Genomic DNA, 19,308 nt, shown 5'->3' with positions numbered 1-19,308 from the left:
AGGTTGTGAGGGGGGGAGCTGCCAAAACTGTATATCATAGGAGTATTCCCTGGCCTTATACTTTTTTTTCTGTGGAACTGAAGAGCAGGGGAAGAAAGGCCTAATCAGGGGGCCATGGCATAAGCCTGTTAAAATGATCCATGGGTAAGTCGGCATTCTTGTCAAAAGCATGAGCGCCATCGAAGGGAATGTTCATAAGAGTCAACTGGGCATCACCAAACAGCCAGTGGAGCACATCCAGGCATCATGATGCATGGCAATAAAGATGTCCATGGACCTTACCACTGATTCCACATAATGTAGGCCAGAGTTGAAGAGGTTCTCTTTGGCCGTGTTCTGACAATCATGCAAAACTTCTGCAAAATTGTCCCAAAGGTGATCAAGGAGAATCAAGGAAAACATTTGTGCAATTTCCTAAAGATCATGAGAGTAACAGGCCAGAAGGCAAGTAGCATTCTCGAAGTTAATCGGAAAGGCACACCAGAAAAGAACAATTTCTTCACCATTGCCTCAATCATCTTAGACTCCCTCTAGGAGATTAGAGAGGAAAGAGTCAGGATTCTGCTTGGAGGAAGTGGAAGCCTGTACCACAAGACGCTCCGGGAGTGAGCCAGAGAAGAATGAGATGTAGGATTGTGATACTGGGTGACCTGACGATTCACCATCTGAGCAGAAACTTGTTTACTCAATGTGATCTATGAAGGCCTTGTTGTAAGGGAGCAAGGGATCCACAGCAGAGGGGGTCAGTTGCAGAATCTCTGTGTGGTTAGCTTTGCTTTCATCTACAGGCAAAGCCATTCCAGAAACTAACCAATCTTGCTTAGCACAGCCATGAAGGAGGCAACCACCTCCTTTGGAGATGGTGATGAACTCTCCAGATGTACCTCAGAAAAAGTGACTAAGCCACTTGCTTTCTGCAGAGCCACAGTGCCCCCACCATCTGTGCTCGTAAGGGCAAAAATATTACCCGCTTCATTGCGATCATCATGGTTGATGATATTGGCCATCTGAATGTGGTCTCAGTAATAGCCAAAACTCACTTCAAACCTGACAATGTGCTTACCACAAGGTGAAGCTCTGCCAGGAACTCTTTTTCCATCAACTGTTGGGCATGGCACTGGGATCATATCAAAATGGCCTTCGCATTTCGGAAGTTTGGCACATTTTGTAACAGATCAGAGATCGCTGAAATGCTGGCAGCAGAGCAACTGCCGCATCAGGAAGAGGCTGAGCAGGGTTGATCAGAGCCAAGGATGGAGAATCCGGTGGAAACCTAGTCCCAGTCAGAGGCCCCAGGGGCTCTTGGGCTTTCAGATGCACCAGAGGAAGCTGGAGGATGAAAGAGCCAGCATAGCCTGGGTGAAGACAACAAACTGTGGACTGTAAGTCCCAGGAGATGGAAACTCTAGGTAGAAAGCAGGAGGTCTGGGCCCATAGCGTTGTTCTATTAAGAATCAGATCCAAGGATGATGTTGATGTTGATGCCCGGAAGTCAGGGAGTGACCTGAAGCAGTGACACACCCAGCGGCCATCCTAAGCTCATGCCATGAAGAGCTGTGCCTTTGACTCCTTTCCAGGACGAGACTTAGGCTGGAGCTTGGGCTAGTTAAACAATCATTAACCCTTGAGACTGACTTTCTAAAATATTATATCCGAATTTTAAAATCTCCGACGGAATCCTTAAAGAGCCGCCTCAGAGACATATTCGAAAAAACTGGCTCGCCATGGAATAAACAGCTTACGAGAGCCATGGCCTCTATTGAAATTAACAACCCAGCACTCACTCTCCCCTGCATTTCATACGCCATCTGGAAATCACGTATTAATAAACAAGTCCTGCTTGTCTCGTTCCAGCAAGACCAGGCCACATTAAAAACCTTATCTTTCCTGACTCTGTTGAATGACTCAAACCTATTAAACAAACCTCAGCCCTACCTTACCATCCCTCTTATCCCTAAAACCAGGAGAGTGATTATGTGCATGCGAATGCATGCACTTCCAATTACGGATTTCGGCAGGGCCTGGGCAAACCAAAACACTGACGGAGCATGCTGACTGTGTGATTACAAATGTGAATCATGGCTACACCTCCTGTGCTGTTGCCCGACCTTAGCCACAGAAAGGAAGATTCTTCTGAGAGAACTATGCTTGAGAGCAGAAGTAACCACCTGCCATGAGGCCTCTGGAGTATGTTTCACCCAAAAAGAACCTCACATCCTGGCCCGCTACGGAAGATTTGTACAATTGTTCAGAGGTGCTATGTACCCCGGAACTGCTCCCCACCCCAGCCCGCGTAAGGTCCAAACGCTGATATTGGACTACTTTAAACTACACAGGACCGTGAAAGAACCCTTCCCAACACAGTCAATAAGCACAACCACTCTATAAGAGGAAGAGTATCAGCGTGCGGAATGGTAACAAAGTAAGTCCAGCAGATTTGAGGAGCCAGATGGCTGTTACTTTCACAGGGGACCGGACAAAGAACAACGGCCAACAGCAAACATGTGAAGAAGAACGTTAGGACTCAACTATTGCACCTTACCAGAGTTTTTAATTTCCATGAATTGTGTCGTTTTTTCCTTTAATGTTTTTATTGTAATGCAATGGTTTTAATTAACTTATGCACATAAATTCAATTCAATTCACTCCTTTATGGCCTTGGCGTGCATGAAGCTGCACTTCTCACATGGCCCAGAGTTAAGTTTGGGCTCCAGGCACCAAAGGAATATATCTGTTGCTGTCCAGCATCAGGGCATGGCTAGCTATGCCTGTCATTGGACAGCAGCAGCATGCTGCTGTCCAATGACAGGCATAGCTAGCTCATCCAATATGGTTTTTAGGTTTTGCCTGCAAGTGCGCACGTAGTGCGCATGTGCTAAAAAACCTTTTGAGTTCTATGTCGGATCGATGACCCGCCTCTGTCTCTCATTGGCTAGCTCCATAAATGGAGGCTAGCCATTGGGAGACAGAGGCTGTCAATCACGCTTTCTCGTGGAAAACGCGATTCGGGGGCGTTTCTCGGGCTTTTTTTAAGCCCCGCCCCTTTGTCCCGGGCCGCGCTGTGATTGGGGGACACTCCCGTGATGTCATTTCCCGGGCCGCGCAAAAATACAGAGATGCCCGACCTTCCTTCCCTCTTTGCAGCTGTTACGGACATTGAGCCCCTTACTAAGTTGCTGAACATGACCTTCTGTTTCCCCTCCCACTTTCCTCACACAAGAAGCCCCCAACTGCCTGACACCGGGTCATTCACGTGGCTGGTGGGTAGTCCAGCGCCTTGAGCGATTCCAGTTCAGTCAGCGCTACATGCAGCGTCTGTTATTTTCCCAGGGCTTCGTGCTTTCTTAAATTGGTCAGATACCAATACACCCAACACCGGCTCGCACGGAGGGACAGACCCACAAAACATTATCCATAACAACTAAGCGTCCCCGCACGCACTTATCAAAGAGCAACACATTCGGGAAAAGTTGGGACAATTTCCACGATAAAGGAGCCTCACCACAGCTGAGGGCATTACTACACACATAACATAAACCAGATAGGGGAGGGTCTAGGGGATAGTTTTATGACCCAACAATACTAATATCCCAAAACCATATGCACAACACAAGATAGTAAGGGGTCAAGACATATGTTCTAACTGAATTAAATCTCTACAACACCGAACGGAACAAGAAGACAGGAAAAAACAGGAAAAAACAAAGGAGTGTCAAATAAATCACACCTAGGGTCTCCTGTCACTAAGGGAGAATTCCCATCAGTCACCACTCGGATCCGCCCTTCATCATCTGGGATCCTGCACCCTCTGAGCCACAGATGTATAGACCCACAGTGGATTGGCAGATGTCTAAGGGCCTAATCCTACATGTGGCGGACCAACAAGAGGGAGAACATAGGTATTTGGTGGTGACTTGAAGCAGTGCTTAAAGTGCGAAAAACGTGAAGTGCACAGTGAATAGTGAAAACTGGTTATAAAATTAGGTAAAGAAGCAGAGAGGAAATTTATTAGAGTTTGCTTCTACCCTAAGTATTAAAAGAAAGGAGTGCGTGGTGGTTTAAACAAATAACCACAGTTGGAAAGAAAGGTCGACATGTTTCTGCAGACTTATCAGATCAAACAGTATCCAGCTGCTTCCTCAGGACCAAATTACGCTACTGCTTGTGCAAAGAATAAGTGGGAAAACAAAAAAGTAAATGGATATCACCTGCAATGTAGCGATACCATCTTTCTCCTGGCTGATTTGGTTCATATGCCAAAAGCAGGTCCATTCAAAAAAACATATATGTAGAGAAAGAAAACAGAAGAAGTACAACGTTTTTTAGTGCAAACCACAATGTAAGTGCACAAAAACAGACAACTTTTTGTCATTATCAATGCTTGTCAGATGTGGTCGCCTGTGCGTGCGTCTAACACATCTCTATTTACAACACCAAGTTTGTAGTTGCTCATTTACCTAACTGGCAGGAGAGAAAGACCCACCTCACCTGGCTACAGCGCAGGTAAAGCGAGGCACCGCTCTGGAGTAGCGAAAAGACATAAGTAAAATGAAAGGGAAACATTAGGACATCAAAGTCATCACGCTATTCAAGCAGAATACCTCACACACAAATCATGTTTTTTTAAAAAAAGTATGTATCGTGCTTGTACTCTGACCATGATAGATCTTGATCAGCCCCGTAAAAGCCCCACCAGTGATCGTTTATCGATGGTGCAGAACTGGTTTACAGAATAGCAGAAAAACGGGCTCTAGGTTGCACATGTGAAAAGACCTGCACATTATGCAGATTGCACCGGTGTCGGAAACACGCAGTCAATGAGAAGTACACTGCGCATATAAACGATGTTACAAGTTACATGGCATGAAAGTCAAGACTACCTCCACAGCCTCTTCTCAGAGCAGCGGAGAGCAAGAAGCCGTGATCAGGAAAAATCTGTGAATGGTCACGCCTCTCGTGAGCGAAACTCTCTACATCTCTCAACGGAAGGAGCAAAGGCTGCCTTCCGAATTCCGAAGGGGACCCGTCATGGATTGTTACCCCGGGGCCTGAAGATTAGACGCACCAAAAACTACCCTCATACAGACAAAACAGACGTGGTCTCAGCCTACCTGTCCGTCGGTACCCCGGGGGTCCCTCTGGGCTGTCGTGGGAGGTACCGACGCGGCATTCGGCTTGTTGATTATATCCGGCAGGAACAAAAAAGCGCCGCATGCCGATGACGTCAGTCTGTGTGCGCTCTACTGGGCATTATGGGGATTGTAGTCTTCATCCTAATTACACTATGGAAGAGCTGAGCAAGTGTATTATTGTGATGATAGTAGCGCTGATGGCATACACTACAAAATGGTGTTGGCGATCATCAAGCGCTATGTAAGAGAAATGGAACAAGGAGTGTCCAATGAACATATACATCAGTCCAACAGGTCGTAGACAAAATGTTGCGTATGGCACTCAGTTGGAAGGGGTATATTTCAAATATGTACCAAGCTTACACTATGGAAGAGCTGAACGAGTGTATTATTGTGATAATAGTAGCGCTGATGGTATACATTACAAAGTGGTGTTGGCGATCATAAAGCGCTATGTTGGAGAAATGGAACAAAGAGTGTCCAATGAAAATATGCATCAACAGGTCGTAGACAAAATGTTGCGTACGGCGCTCAGTTGGAAGGGGTATATTTCAAATATGTACCAAGCTTACAAAGATCTTACTATTTGGCAGTAGAGCAACAAGAAGGGGATTGATCAGTGCTATTACTATGCAATGTGCCCAACAATGGGGCCCAACTGATATAACTCAGTGGTCACAGAATCACGTCCATTTCATCATAATGACATCCATGGGATCGGTTCGTTGAGCCCTATTTTATATGATCGGAGTTTGTACACCCATTTTTGCTCTTTGCCGAATAGGAACCCACTGATGTCTGTAATGTGTGATGGAATCAGAGGTTGTTCGATAATTGTCCACTTGAGTTCGGAAGGAGAATGGCCAACCTCTATGTAATGAGCTGTTAGTCTGGTAGCCTGATTAGAGCACCGGATGGAGCTCCTGTGCTCAGAAATCCTTAGTTTCACTTTACGTGCAGTCATCCCTACATACTGCATATTGCAGGGACATGTGATTAAATAGATGACATTTTGACTGTTACAATTAGTGAAGCGGCGCTGCTCCCAGGGGCGCCCTGTACCAATGTCAATCTGTGTCGATTTGGTTGTAAATGGACATGCCACACAGTTGCCACAGGGATGGTGTCCCGTGACGGCTGGCATATCCCAGAGGGTTCCTATGGTACGGGGATTCATGGTCTTAGGTCTCGTATGGACCAACTGATCCTTCACATTCCGTCCCCGTTTAAACGCAAAGAGGGGAGGGGGTAGGGTGACAGTGTCTCCCCCTGTGTTCAGGATGGCCCAGTGCTTTTTCACTATTTTCTGAATTAGGTTTGACTTAGTACTGAAGGTGTTGACATAAGTTATTCTCTTTGATGCTTTTTTTGGAGGCAAAAGTTCAAGAAGACCATCCCTGTTATTGTTTAAAGCGCCCTTTTTGGCTGCTTTAACAAGTTTCTTAGGGTACTTCTATTCAAGTTCTCGATTGTGCCACGCCATACCACCAACACGTCATCAATGTCTATGGAAGCGTTACATTGATGACGTGTTGGTGGTATGGCGTGGCACAATCGAGAACTTGAATAGATTCCATGTGTGGTTAAATGAGCTGAATCCTTTTCTGAAATTTACCATGGAATATAGTGCAGAGGAGTTATCTTTTTTAGATCTGTTGGTTACACCCACCCCGTTAGGTTTACATACTGAAATATATCGGAAACCTACAGCAAGGAATTCCCTTTTGAGCTATCAGAGCTTTCATCCTAAAGCCCTGCTTGATAATCTGCCATACGGACAATTTCTTCGTATTCAACGAAATTGTTCGACCAGGCCGGCTTTTGAGGTACATGCTTCGAACCTCGAGAAACAGTTGGTGGAAAAGAAGTACCCTAAGAAACTTGTTAAAGCAGCCAAAAAGCGCGCTTTAAACAATAACAGGGATGGTCTTCTTGAACTTTTGCCTCCAAAAAAAGCATCAAAGAGAATAACTTATGTCAACACCTTCAGTACTAAGTCAAACCTAATTCAGAAAATAGTGAAAAAGCACTGGGCCATCCTGAACACAGGGGGAGACACTGTCACCCTACCCCCTCCCCTCTTTGCGTTTAAACGGGGACGGAATGTGAAGGATCAGTTGGTCCATACGAGACCTAAGACCATGAATCCCCGTACCATAGGAACCCTCTGGGATATGCCAGCCGTCACGGGACACCATCCCTGTGGCAACTGTGTGGCATGTCCATTTACAACCAAATCGACACAGATTGAGATTGGTACAGGGCGCCCCTGGGAGCAGCGCCGCTTCACTAATTGTAACAGTCAAAATGTCATCTATTTTATCACATGTCCCTGCAATATGCAGTATGTAGGGATGACTGCACGTAAAGTGAAACTGAGGATTTCTGAGCACAGGAGCTCCATCCGGTGCTCTAAACAGGCTACCAGACTAACAGCTCATTACATAGAGGTTGGCCATTCTCCTTCCGAACTCAAGTGGACAATTATCGAACAACCTCTGATTCCATCACACATTACAGACATCAGTGGGTTCCTATTCGGCAAAGAGCAAAAATGGGTGTACAAACTCCGATCATATAAAATAGGGCTCAACGAACCGATCCCATGGATGTCATTATGATGAAATGGACGTGATTCTGTGACCACTGAGTTATATCAGTTGGGCCCCATTGTTGGGCACATTGCATAGTAATAGCACTGATCAATCCCCTTCTTGTTGCTCTACTGCCAAATAGTAAGATCTTTGTAAGCTTGGTACATATTTGAAATATACCCCTTCCAACTGAGCGCCGTATGCAACATTTTGTCTACGACCTGTTGATGCATATTTTCATTGGACACTCTTTGTTCCATTTCGCCAACATAGCGCTTTATGATCGCCAACACCACTTTGTAATGTATACCATCAGCGCTACTATTATCACAATAATACACTCGTTCAGCTCTTCCATAGTGTAAGCTTGGTACATATTTGAAATATACCCCTTCCAACTGAGTGCCATACGCAATATTTTGTCTACGACCTGTTGGACTGATGTATATGTTCATTGGACACTCCTTGTTCCATTTCTCTTACATAGCGCTTGATGATCGCCAACACCATTTTGTAGTGTATGCCATCAGCGCTACTATCATCACAATAATACACTTGCTCAGCTCTTCCATAGTGTAATTAGGATGAAGACTACAATCCCCATAATGCCCAGTAGAGCGCACACAGACTGACGTCATCGGCATGCGGCGCTTTTTCGTTCCTGCCGGATATAATCAACAAGCCGAATGCCGCGTCGGTACCTCCCACGACAGCCCAGAGGGACGCCCGGGGTACCGACGGACAGGTAGGCTGAGACCACGTCTGTTTTGTCTGTATGAGGGTAGTTTTTGGTGCGTCTAATCTTCAGGCCCCGGGGTAACAATTCATGACGGGTCCCCTTCGGAATTCGGAAGGCAGCCTTTGCTCCTTCCGTTGAGAGATGTAGAGAGTTTCACTCACGAGAGGCGTGACCATTCACAGATTTTTCCTGATCACGGCTTCTTGCTCTCCGCTGCTCTGAGAAGAGGCTGTGGAGGTAGTCTTGACTTTCATGCCATGTAACTTGTAACATCGTTTATATGCGCAGTGTACTTCTCATTGACTGCGTGTTTCCGACACCGGTGCAATCTGCATAATGTGCAGGTCTTTTCACATGTGCAACCTAGAGCCCGTTTTTCTGCTATTCTGTAAACCAGTTCTGCACCATCGATAAACGATCACTGGTGGGGCTTTTACGGGGCTGATCAAGATCTATTATGGTCAGAGTACAAGCACGATACATACTTTTTTAAAAAAAACATGATTTGTGTGTGAGGTATTCTGCTTGAATAGCGTGATGACTTTGATGTCCTAATGTTTCCCTTTCATTTTACTTATGTCTTTTCGCTACTCCAGAGCGGTGCCTCGCTTTACCTGCGCTGTAGCCAGGTGAGGTGGGTCTTTCTCTCCTGCCAGTTAGGTAAGTGAGCAACTACAAACTTGGTGTTGTAAATAGAGATGTGTTAGACGCACGCACAGGCGACCACATCTGACAAGCATTGATAATGACAAAAAGTTGTCTGTTTTTGTGCACTTACATTGTGGTTTGCACTAAAAAACGTTGTACTTCTTCTGTTTTCTTTCTCTACATATATGTTTTTTTGAATGGACCTGCTTTTGGCATATGAACCAAATCAGCCAGGAGAAAGATGGTATCGCTACATTGCAGGTGATATCCATTTACTTTTTTGTTTTCCCACTTATTCTTTGCACAAGCAGTAGCGTAATTTGGTCCTGAGGAAGCAGCTGGATACTGTTTGATCTGATAAGTCTGCAGAAACATGTCGACCTTTCTTTCCAACGGTGGTTATTTGTTTAAACCACCACGCACTCCTTTCTTTTAATACTTAGGGAAGAAGCAAACTCTAATAAATTTCCTCTCTGCTTCTTTACCTAATTTTATAACCAGTTTTCACTATTCACTGTGCACTTCACGTTTTTCGCACTTTAAGCACTGCTTCAAGTCACCACCAAATACCTATGTTCTCCCTCTTGTTGGTCCGCCACATGTAGGATTAGGCACTTGGGGCCCGATGTAGGTAGCCCTTTACCGATCGGAATCGGCCGAAAATACCGATTTTCGGCCGTTTCCGATCGGTAAAGGGCTATGGTGATGTAGGGGCACATTTTCGGTAATTTTACCGAATCGTTATCATTACCGAATCGGTAAATTTACCGAGTCGGTAATATTTACCGATTCGGTAATGATAACGATTCCGTAAAATTACCGAAAATGCAATGTAGGTAGCCTATGTTCCGGCAGCACATGGCTTACAGAATCGGTATTTTACCATGGAATACAAATCCATGGTAAAAAACCGATTCCTGTGTACATGCACATCTGTGCATGTACACATGTGCCATGTGACAGACAGACGTGCCCTTAGGGCATGTCTGTGTGCCACATTGCACACATGGCCGTTTTGGGGGTGCTAGAGGGTGTCAAAGTGACACCCCCTGCACCCTTGTGAATTCATTAATTACCGATTCGGTAAATACCGAATCGGTAATGCCTAATCATTCCTATGGGCTTCAAAGCCCATAGGAAAGAATGGGCATTACCGATTCGGTATTTACCGAATCGGTAATTAATGAATTGTTAAGGATTCGGTAACGAATCCAGATGTTGGGACCTACATCCCATTTACCGATTTTAAAATACCGAATCGGTAAGATTCGGTATTTCAAAATCGGTAAATGGGATTTACCTACATCGGGCCCTTAGACATCTGCCAATCCACTGTGGGTCTATACATCTGTGGCTCAGAGGGTGCAGGATCCCAGATGATGAAGGGCGGATCCGAGTGGTGACTGATGGGGTTTCTCCCTTAGTGACAGGAGACCCTAGGTGTGATTTATTTGACACTCCTTTGTTTTTTCCTGTTTTTTCCTGTCTTCTTGTTCCGTTCGGTGTTGTAGAGATTTAATTCAGTTAGAACATATGTCTTGACCCCTTACTATCTTGTGTTGTGCATTACTACACACAAACGCTCCCAATCACAATAGCTCTTTGTTACCGTGGATGCAGCATTTACATATGTTAAAGTACAGCACCACCCACGAGCAGTAGTTTACAAAAATGTCTAGACTGTTGGGATACAGAATCTCCGAATGGCATTGAAGTTCTCTCGCTTATCCTTGTGTGTGGGTGTTTTTGTTTCATGCGGTTCTGCACAAACCTTCAACTTGACCTGCCCCGACTTCTGCTTTGCTCAGTGGCCCCTGCATGAGTGTGTGGTGGTGTTTACAAAACATGCACTTAGTAAAGGATACATGTCTTAGAGATTCCACAACCTCCTGCAGTCCTAAACCGTGGCGCAGGAGGCGTCACTTGAGAGCGGGCACTACCCCACTTAGAAACGCACACCCTGTAGACTACCAGGGTCCCACGTAAAAGAGCTGAGTAACTTTTGCACGTAACTTCGCCGTGGGTGTATTTTGATACAGCGCGCACTGCAGTGGGTGCCCGCCCTCCCTCCCTCTGTACCACTAACGGGGCAGTATACCAGTAGAAACTGGACAATTGGGCTAAAGTTTGCCACTGTCCAAAAAGCAGAGCAGAGTGCATGAGTCTAGGCGCAGCTACATACTCCGTTCGGAGACAGACAAGGCACGGTATATATGGGCAAACGGTAAATCCTGGTGTGCACCAGAGAGGGACGTGCAAGACCTGCATGTGGACACGAGCCGTGACCCCCTGACAGGTACTGGTGCGTGTCTGCGTTTCTCTGTGTCAGTGTGTGTGTGCGTGTGTGATTTGTGTGTGCTGTGTGCATGCTGTCTGTGTATCTGGGCGTACCTATGTGTGTGTGCTCGAGTGTGTGTGTCTATACTTAAGACAGTGCGGAGCAGGGCTAAAACGCAGGCATAATTGGGCACACGTGAAGGTATTGGCAGAAAAATGTAGTGCTTATAAGAAACTACTGGTAATACTGCGTGGGCGAGTCTGAATACAGGAGTGTCTACGCAAATGTAAGTAATATAACACGTAGTTTTTAAGTGCACCTTCACACAAAATAGCTGTATTTTATTAATAGTTAAACAATTGTGCTCATTTTATCGGCCTCAGAAGGATGAACATCTTAGTAGGCCCTCTAGCATCTGAACCTGCGGTTATGAGGTCAAACACAGGTTTCTAAAGTGGAAGCATAAATCCCCTGAGTCAACAGTCCTAGACTGTATGTAAGTTGTTTAAAGATATGTGTGACAAAATTATCTCCAATCTAATGCAATGATCGCCAGAGTAGGCCCGGAGACCCCATTCGGCCTCACTTGTGCTGGGTCCTGGCTCTGTAGGGCCACACAAAGCGCCTCTCCTCACTGCTGGCAGGCCCGTGGCCGGTAACGTGATCCTTCGAGGCTTCATTAACAGCAACCGGGGGCTTCGTTCTTTGTCAGGGAGTGCACAAGAAGCAGGTGTGTCATGCACCTGAAGAGCAGGCCCAAGTCCTCGTGGCGCTAACAATAGAAGCACTTAGTCTGTGTTTACTCGGAAAGAACCGGGGCACGCCCATTGTTGGAAAGAAGAAACCACACTCCCTGCACAACCCCCATTTCTGTCCTACAATGTGCAGAGAAAGGGCTGTGTCCCCAAACGACATACAATGCACGGTATATATCGGCAAACCCTGGTGTGCACCAGTGAAGGACATGCAGGACCTGCGTGTGGATGCCAGCAGTGACCCCCTGACAGGCACTGGTGCGTGTCTGCATTTTTTTGTGTCAGTGTATGTGTTTGCGTGATTTGTGTGTGCTGTCTGTTGTGTATATATGTGTGTGTGTGGGTGCTCGAGTGTGTGTGTCTTTATACTTAATATAGTGCGAAGCAGGGCTAAAACGCAAGCATAAGTGGGCAGACGTGAAGGTATTGGCAGAAAAATGTAGTGCTTTTAAGAAACTACTGCTAATCCTGCGTAGGTGAGTCTGAATACATGAGTGTCCACACAAATGTAAGTGACATAACACATGTAGTTTTGTTTATGTGTTTTGAAAAGCTGCAAGCGGTGCGTAAACACTCACTTTGTACTTCTAGTCCTTGCTTATGAGAAGCAAGGGTGGCAGTAAAAGAAGCATAGTTATTGGCAGCCTTGCATCTTGTAAGCAATGACTATAAGTACAAAGTGCGCCCTCGCAGGTTTTCAAAACACACAAATAAAATGAATTGTCATTTGCAAAGCCAGTAGCTCAAACTCTCGCAAATGCGAGACCTATTGCATTGCAAATGCTTGTTTTTTTCTGTCCGGGCGTGTTTTCTCATTCCGCCGAAGATGGCGCCGGGGCCCGTCAACCACACTTTCTCCTGCTCAATGCTCAGGTAAGCAGCATGTTTTTATCCCGTTCCCCCCTCCCACTCTCCGTGTGCCCGTTCCGCCCCTGCCCCCCCTCCCGCTCTCCGTGTGCCCGTCCCCACCCCTGCCCCCCTCCCGCTCTCCGTGTGTCCGTTCCCGCCCCCGCACCCCCCCTCGCGTCTCATGTTGTCTGTGCCGTTTCGCCCCCCCCACCCCTCCCGCTGTCCGTGGCTCTTTGTTTTTTCAACTTCATGTAATTCTGTGCAAAATCACTTCGTCTTCTCGTGCCTACCAAAATGAATATGTCCTTGTAATGTAACTGGTACTCATGTCGTCCCTCCTCCCGCTGTCCGTGTCTTTGTTCGCCCCCCTCCCCCCCTCTTGACTCCCGCTGTCCGTGTCTGTGTGTGTGGGGGGCTCTGTGTGGGTGTGTGTGTGGGGGGGCTCTGTGTGTGTTTGTGTGTGTCATTTGCGAGAGATAAAGCTAGTGGCATTGTAAATGACAATGCCATTTATTTTTGTTAAAAAAAACATAAATAAAAATAATGTCAAGAGCAATGCCAATAGCTCTAACTTTAACAAAGGCAAAACCATTGCATTGTAAATGCTTGTTCTTTTTGCATTCTAGTGCTTGCATTCTTGTTGATATACTGTGGTGGAAAAAATATATGTTATGTAATGACAATAAACAAACATGACTGGATCAGCTACTTATGCCTGACTTGGGAAAACTTGAAAGTTCTGCTGAATGCTCTACTACACTATTTAAAGTATGTTTACTTAATGGTACAAACATTTAGTTCTGTAATTTCTAAACCTGTTTAATGCAGGCGCTGCTGGAATAAATGTTATGGGGAACTAGTACAATCATGTCAGTATATAATATGTCTGACTTAAATATGATTATTAAATGCAACTAAGAGTGAATCAAAATGAACATGTTACATTTAATGTGAAATGGTAGAACCTACTGACTTTGTCAGGTCACATGCTGCAATCGCTTACATAGTGAACATGCCTTTGGTGCACGCAGCCTTGGCGGATGTGCACAGGGAACCTTTAATGTCACACACAAAAGAATAAAATTAGAGGGAACATTGGTGGTAACCCAGAGTGTTGCTAAATTATTAGCCCGTTCCCTGTTTGTTCACGCTAAGGTTGCTTGCCTTCTATATCCTGTTTCTGTGGTTTACGCTGTAGCTGTTCTTTCCTGGTGTATGCCTTTTTCTGCTCCTCCGCTTCGCTACACTACATCCACGGGGAGATATTCCTTGACCTTGAAGGGTGCATCACCCGGATTTCCTGACACCCTATTGTCATAGTACGCTATGTGAGTGGAAGAGATTCTGTACCCAAAGAGACACTTTTGTCACCACCGTACTGAAGGCTTATCTATCACTTTGTCCTCCATCACTGCCTCACACTTCGGATATAAAAGCAGGCAGAGAATGGTCATATGCATTGGTCATACCTCTCCCTTAGCAGTTTGACATGGGGCTGTCGGCGGCAGTGTTTGCAGAGTGTAAACAGTCGCCGGATGATCCTCTGAGCCTTGGTGAGGAGAAGCCTCAAATTGGTCACCAGTTGCTCGTAACGATGGGTGAGGTGCGGATCCATGGCCCAGAACTGGGAGACAGCAGTAGAGTTCAGGAAGCGGTCCCCTGGAAGCCTCCTCAAAAAGGACTGAAAGTGCCCTGGTTACAAGAAGAAAGAGAAGACACATTGAAGGAGTGAGATCAAAGTGTGACATCTTCACCTAGGGAATGCATGAATATCCCTGTTTTGCAGCCCATGCGGTTGTCCACCTGGAAACACCCAACGTTAAAGGCATACGCTTCTGATGCCTCCTATTGACTTTTGAGTGCCCCTCACTGCCTCCAATTGACATCAGCACTCTCTCTAAAACCACAAAACGCTTGTCTTTTTAGTCACTCTCGTCTCTTTCTCTAGGTCTTCAAACCTTTTTTACTCATTTTGTGAAAGAACAAGGCATCTGGGCACCCACCCCAAAATTTGGCAAAATTGTAGGCAAATGTTTTTCAGAAGTTCTCTACAGAATTTTATTAAAAATCGGATTTTATCTAGGAACCATTTCTGTTTTGATTTCATATACATTACCTGTATTTTGTAAGAGGATAAAAGTGAGCACAGATGTCCATATTCTTACGAAAATCTATGAAATCATACTTTCAATGGGTAATTCTCTAGCGATGACAAAGTAAACTTGGGAACCTCTCTGAAACAGTAATTCCACCATGCATTTGCAGCCACAAAGTGAGTTTCAGGCAAGTTACACGGATATATATTGACTTACTAGAAAGAACCACACAAACAATGAAGGTTACAGGTTACAATATTCACCTACAAAAAGGCATGGTCCTGAATATTCAATTCAAAATTGTGGTGGAATTGTGGGCTGATGAAAAGGATTTTTTAGTCACACGGTTTGCTCCTTTGAAACACTGAGCGAGCATTCAAAATTTTGGCCAGAAATACTGCACTGGACACCCATCTGTCCTGCAAGGGACTTAAACAATTCTGCAGCAGTGGAAATGTTAAAAAATCTGATAGATGCACTGTGGCTCTTTAAGGTAATGATGCTTACAACACTTGAGCCATACTCCCTAACTCCCTAAGAGGTCAGGGAGCACAAATTAGAATTCTGAATAGATGTGAGTTAAACCAGGGTGTTCAGATCAGTGCCGGATTTTTGGAAATATATAAATGAAGCAAAAGGTCTCCCTATCCATAAATATGGCATTACTTGTAAAGGACACACACTTTAGTTATGATCCTCTTTGTAAGAGTATTGCTTCTCATTTTCAAATTATTTATAGACCAACCTCATTAAACTCCTTGCCTTTAAATGGCAATGTTTAGAGGCTTGGCACAATGAAATCGCGTTTTGTCATCTTTAATTCAAAAACATTTTCTTTTCCTGCAAAAATTATTTTTAAAATCATGTTTTTGCAAACATCTCACATGTGATCGATGTGGCACACTTGGAAAAAAGTGCATAATCTCTGTGAAAAACTAGCAAAATAATATCAAGACAATTACAACAGACCCTTATACACATAACATGGCTTCACTCTCTGATTACTGTTTCTTCATTCCAGAGGCTGTGATTAGGTCACTATTTTAAAGTCCAACAGAGGGGAGGTTTTTAAAGGAGTGGTAAGAAAGTCTTTGATTGGTTGATGGGTTAGGGGCTCCTCCTATAAAGAACCCTGGCTTGGTTTGTATACACTTCTTGTTATAATATTGTGGACACTATGCATTTCGGCCCCAAGGACGGTGGATCGGGGTCTGCATCAGGATGCGAGTCAATGCTCCTATATTTTTTTAAGTGTCACGCAGCTGCTGTCTTTTGATAGTACTGGGAGCCAGCAGATGGCTTTGTTTCTTAAAGGGGGCTGCTAGATTGTCATTACCATTTGTGAATGGAGGAGCAGTGGGGCGGTGCTTCTGTCCCTGGTTGCTTCATCTCTTCTGTCGGTTTTATGTTTTCCAGTGAAACAAGACTTCTGTTACTGATGTGATCCAAGAGCCACTGTCCCAAATAGATTAGGACTAGAGTTAGTATTCTTTAACCCCTCGCATGCCCATGACGAGCTCAGCTAGTCATGAGGCACGGTTGCGCTGTGCTCATGACGAGCTGAGCTCTCATGACCGCCGTGGCGCTCACACGTGGGGATAATTCACCTGCTGTGCTGAACATTCCACAAAAACGGGTGTGGTCATGACGAGCTCAGCTCGTCATGAGCACAGCGCCACCGTGCTGCATGACGAGCCGAGCTCGTCATGAGCACCGGGGCGCTGTGCGCGCCCCCCTCCCCTCAGCACAGCGGAGGCATTACCCCCGCGGCGAAGGGGTTAAATTATCTTAGTCCTAGAGCATGTAAAAAGTGAGTTTTGAAGGATTTTGGACTTAGATGTAGGTACGAATTTTTGTAGGCATCCGTTTATGCATGGACACAATGTTATCAGTCTATATTATGGAGTCTTTGGGCTGTATTCAGAGATGAGCAGATAGGATTCTCCATCACAAACTTGGTCCCACCCACCATATTACAAGTTCTTTATAGCCTACGACACCCAGTGGCGGCTGCTAGTGAATAGTATGGGGGCCGGGGGACCGGGATTAGAGAAAAAACCATGGATTTACCTGCCGACGCCTCTCCTCCATCCTTCTTCTGTCAACGAAGCAGAAAGCACACAGGCTCCCAGACTTCCCTAGCCAATCATGACTCTGCTGTCACCAGCATGACAGCAGTGTTGTGATTGGTCTGAGAACCCTGGTTCGGCACTAAGAAAGGGAGTGGGAGCCTGTGCAAATTCTCCACCCAGGCTGGCTGTGCAATACATCCGAGTGGAGAAATGGTAAATGCGCATGACAGTTTGGCTGGCCCAAGATGGTCAGCCAAACCATCATAGGAACTTAGAAAGTGTCCACCCTGTCCTGCACCGCCCCTAAAATGCAACCGAATGGAGCCAGTGTGGAAAAAAAATTATAACACTGTTATTATTATTTTATTTTACACTGCTCAGAGAGCAGTGGGGCGACGCTCCTCCGCCTTAGAGGAGGAGCCACCGCTGATGACACCTGGAATGCGGCGGCCGGGATATTCGTCACCTTTTCATGGAGTATCCCATCCATCAAATTCAAATTGAGGCCCTTTGTTTATGAAATCCATGTCTCTGTAATCTACACATGCACATAGAACTGACACAGAGAAAGGAATTCCCACATGCTTAGGCATCTCCAAAAAACGGTTTAAAAAAATGTCACTGAGACACACAAGTTACATGACGTTTCATGTAGGAATAATCTTCACAAGTGACGCTGTCGGTATGTTTGCATCAGTTTGTTGCTCACATTGTATGTGTAAATCTTGTTTTCCCACGTAAATTTCTTACCACGATTTTTGAAAATACAAAATAATTTTTTTGCTATTTTTATGTGGAGCACTGGCACGTTCAGGTCTGTTTAATAGACCGCTAATGGTGTGTGGAGCATACATGTCATTCTGATTTTATGCGCTTAGACAGTCTAATGCCGCTTAGACCCACATTTAATTAAAATCCATGCATGCCTGTTATTGCCTTTGTTCTGTGACCCAAAAGAAGCAATTTCTAGGTCCGCTTCCTACGTTGACATGTTTGTGTGAGAGAAGCAGACCAGAAACGCCAAAATATCAACACCTCCGGTGAGAACTCCCTCCTCTTTAACCCTTTGTGTGATGAGAGGTTTGTGGCGGTGACGTAGCAGCCATTGGTGCATAAGGTGCAGTGACACTGGGGCTCAGAGGCCTGAAGGGCCCATCTTACCCTGATTATTGCTGAATTTTATCATTCAAACAGAGGACAGGGAGTCCTTTTTCTTTCTTGCGCGCTTACATGCTGGCTACGCTACTGGTGTGGGGGGGGTTCTCCGTGAAATGAAAACACCTACTTTTTGTCACTCTTTGGTAACAAATATTGATTTTTCTGTACAAAATGTAACAAAAGGGTTTTTAATGTCAACTTATATGAGATACACAGAGGAGGTGCCACTTATGCATGGCAGTGGCGGCTCCTATGTTAAAGTGGAAGAGCGTCGCCCCACTGCTTTTCAGCAGTGCAAAAAAGGAAAAAAAATGATAATAATACGATGTTATTATCATTTTATTTTTCGGTGCGAGCCGGGTTAGGGTGGGCTGGGCTGTCAGAGCAGGGGGAGGAGTTAATATGTGCACTTAAGTGCGCTTGACGGTTTGGCTAGTTGTCTTGGGCGGCCAAACATTCATGCGCAGTTAGCATGTCCTCCACCTGGCTGTATTGCGCAGCCTGGGAGGAGAACATACATAGGCTCCCACTCCGTGTCTGAGCACCAAACCAGGCCGCTCAGACCAATCATGACTCTGCTTTCATGCTGGTGACAGCAGCGCAGTGATTTGCTCAGGGGAGCCTGAGTGCTTCCTGCTTCCAGGAGTCAGGAAGAGAAACAGAGGAGAGACGACAGAGGAGAGCTGGCTGCCGTGCAGAGGTAAGCGGTATATATTTTGTTATAACTCTCTGCCCCGCCATCCCCCTTCCATACCAGCCACCACTGAGGCATAGGAGAAACCAATACCAGGGTACCTGGCTCACTCTTTGGAACATTCAGGCATCCAAGGGATGCTCACTCATTCCTCATCATAGCTTTAATGCTATTGAGGGTATGCGTCACATAGCTTGAGCATGCGTATGTTCAACCACATGAAGCTCCACCCTAAGTCTTCGGAGCATTCAATACGTTTTAACAACATGGAACTAACAAAGTACAAAAATCTT

The 19,308-nt window shown here is 45.5% G+C and overlaps 1 protein-coding gene across 1 annotated transcript in view; it reads right to left on the bottom strand.

Moving 5' to 3' along the window:
* BRINP2 (BMP/retinoic acid inducible neural specific 2) overlaps nucleotides 1-19,308 on the bottom strand; it is a 254,992-nt gene that overhangs the window by 31,855 nt on the left and 203,829 nt on the right. Inside the window, exon 7 of the mRNA XM_078642029.1 lies at nucleotides 14,465-14,687. Within this exon, the coding sequence (XP_078498155.1) occupies nucleotides 14,465-14,687 (223 nt within the window). The remainder of the gene's footprint in view (nucleotides 1-14,464; nucleotides 14,688-19,308) is intronic.

Source organism: Lissotriton helveticus, chromosome 1_1 (assembly GCF_964261635.1).
Source record: "Lissotriton helveticus chromosome 1_1, aLisHel1.1, whole genome shotgun sequence".
Taxonomy (NCBI): Eukaryota; Metazoa; Chordata; class Amphibia; order Caudata; family Salamandridae; genus Lissotriton; species Lissotriton helveticus.
This window is presented reverse-complemented; position numbering and strand designations above follow the sequence as displayed.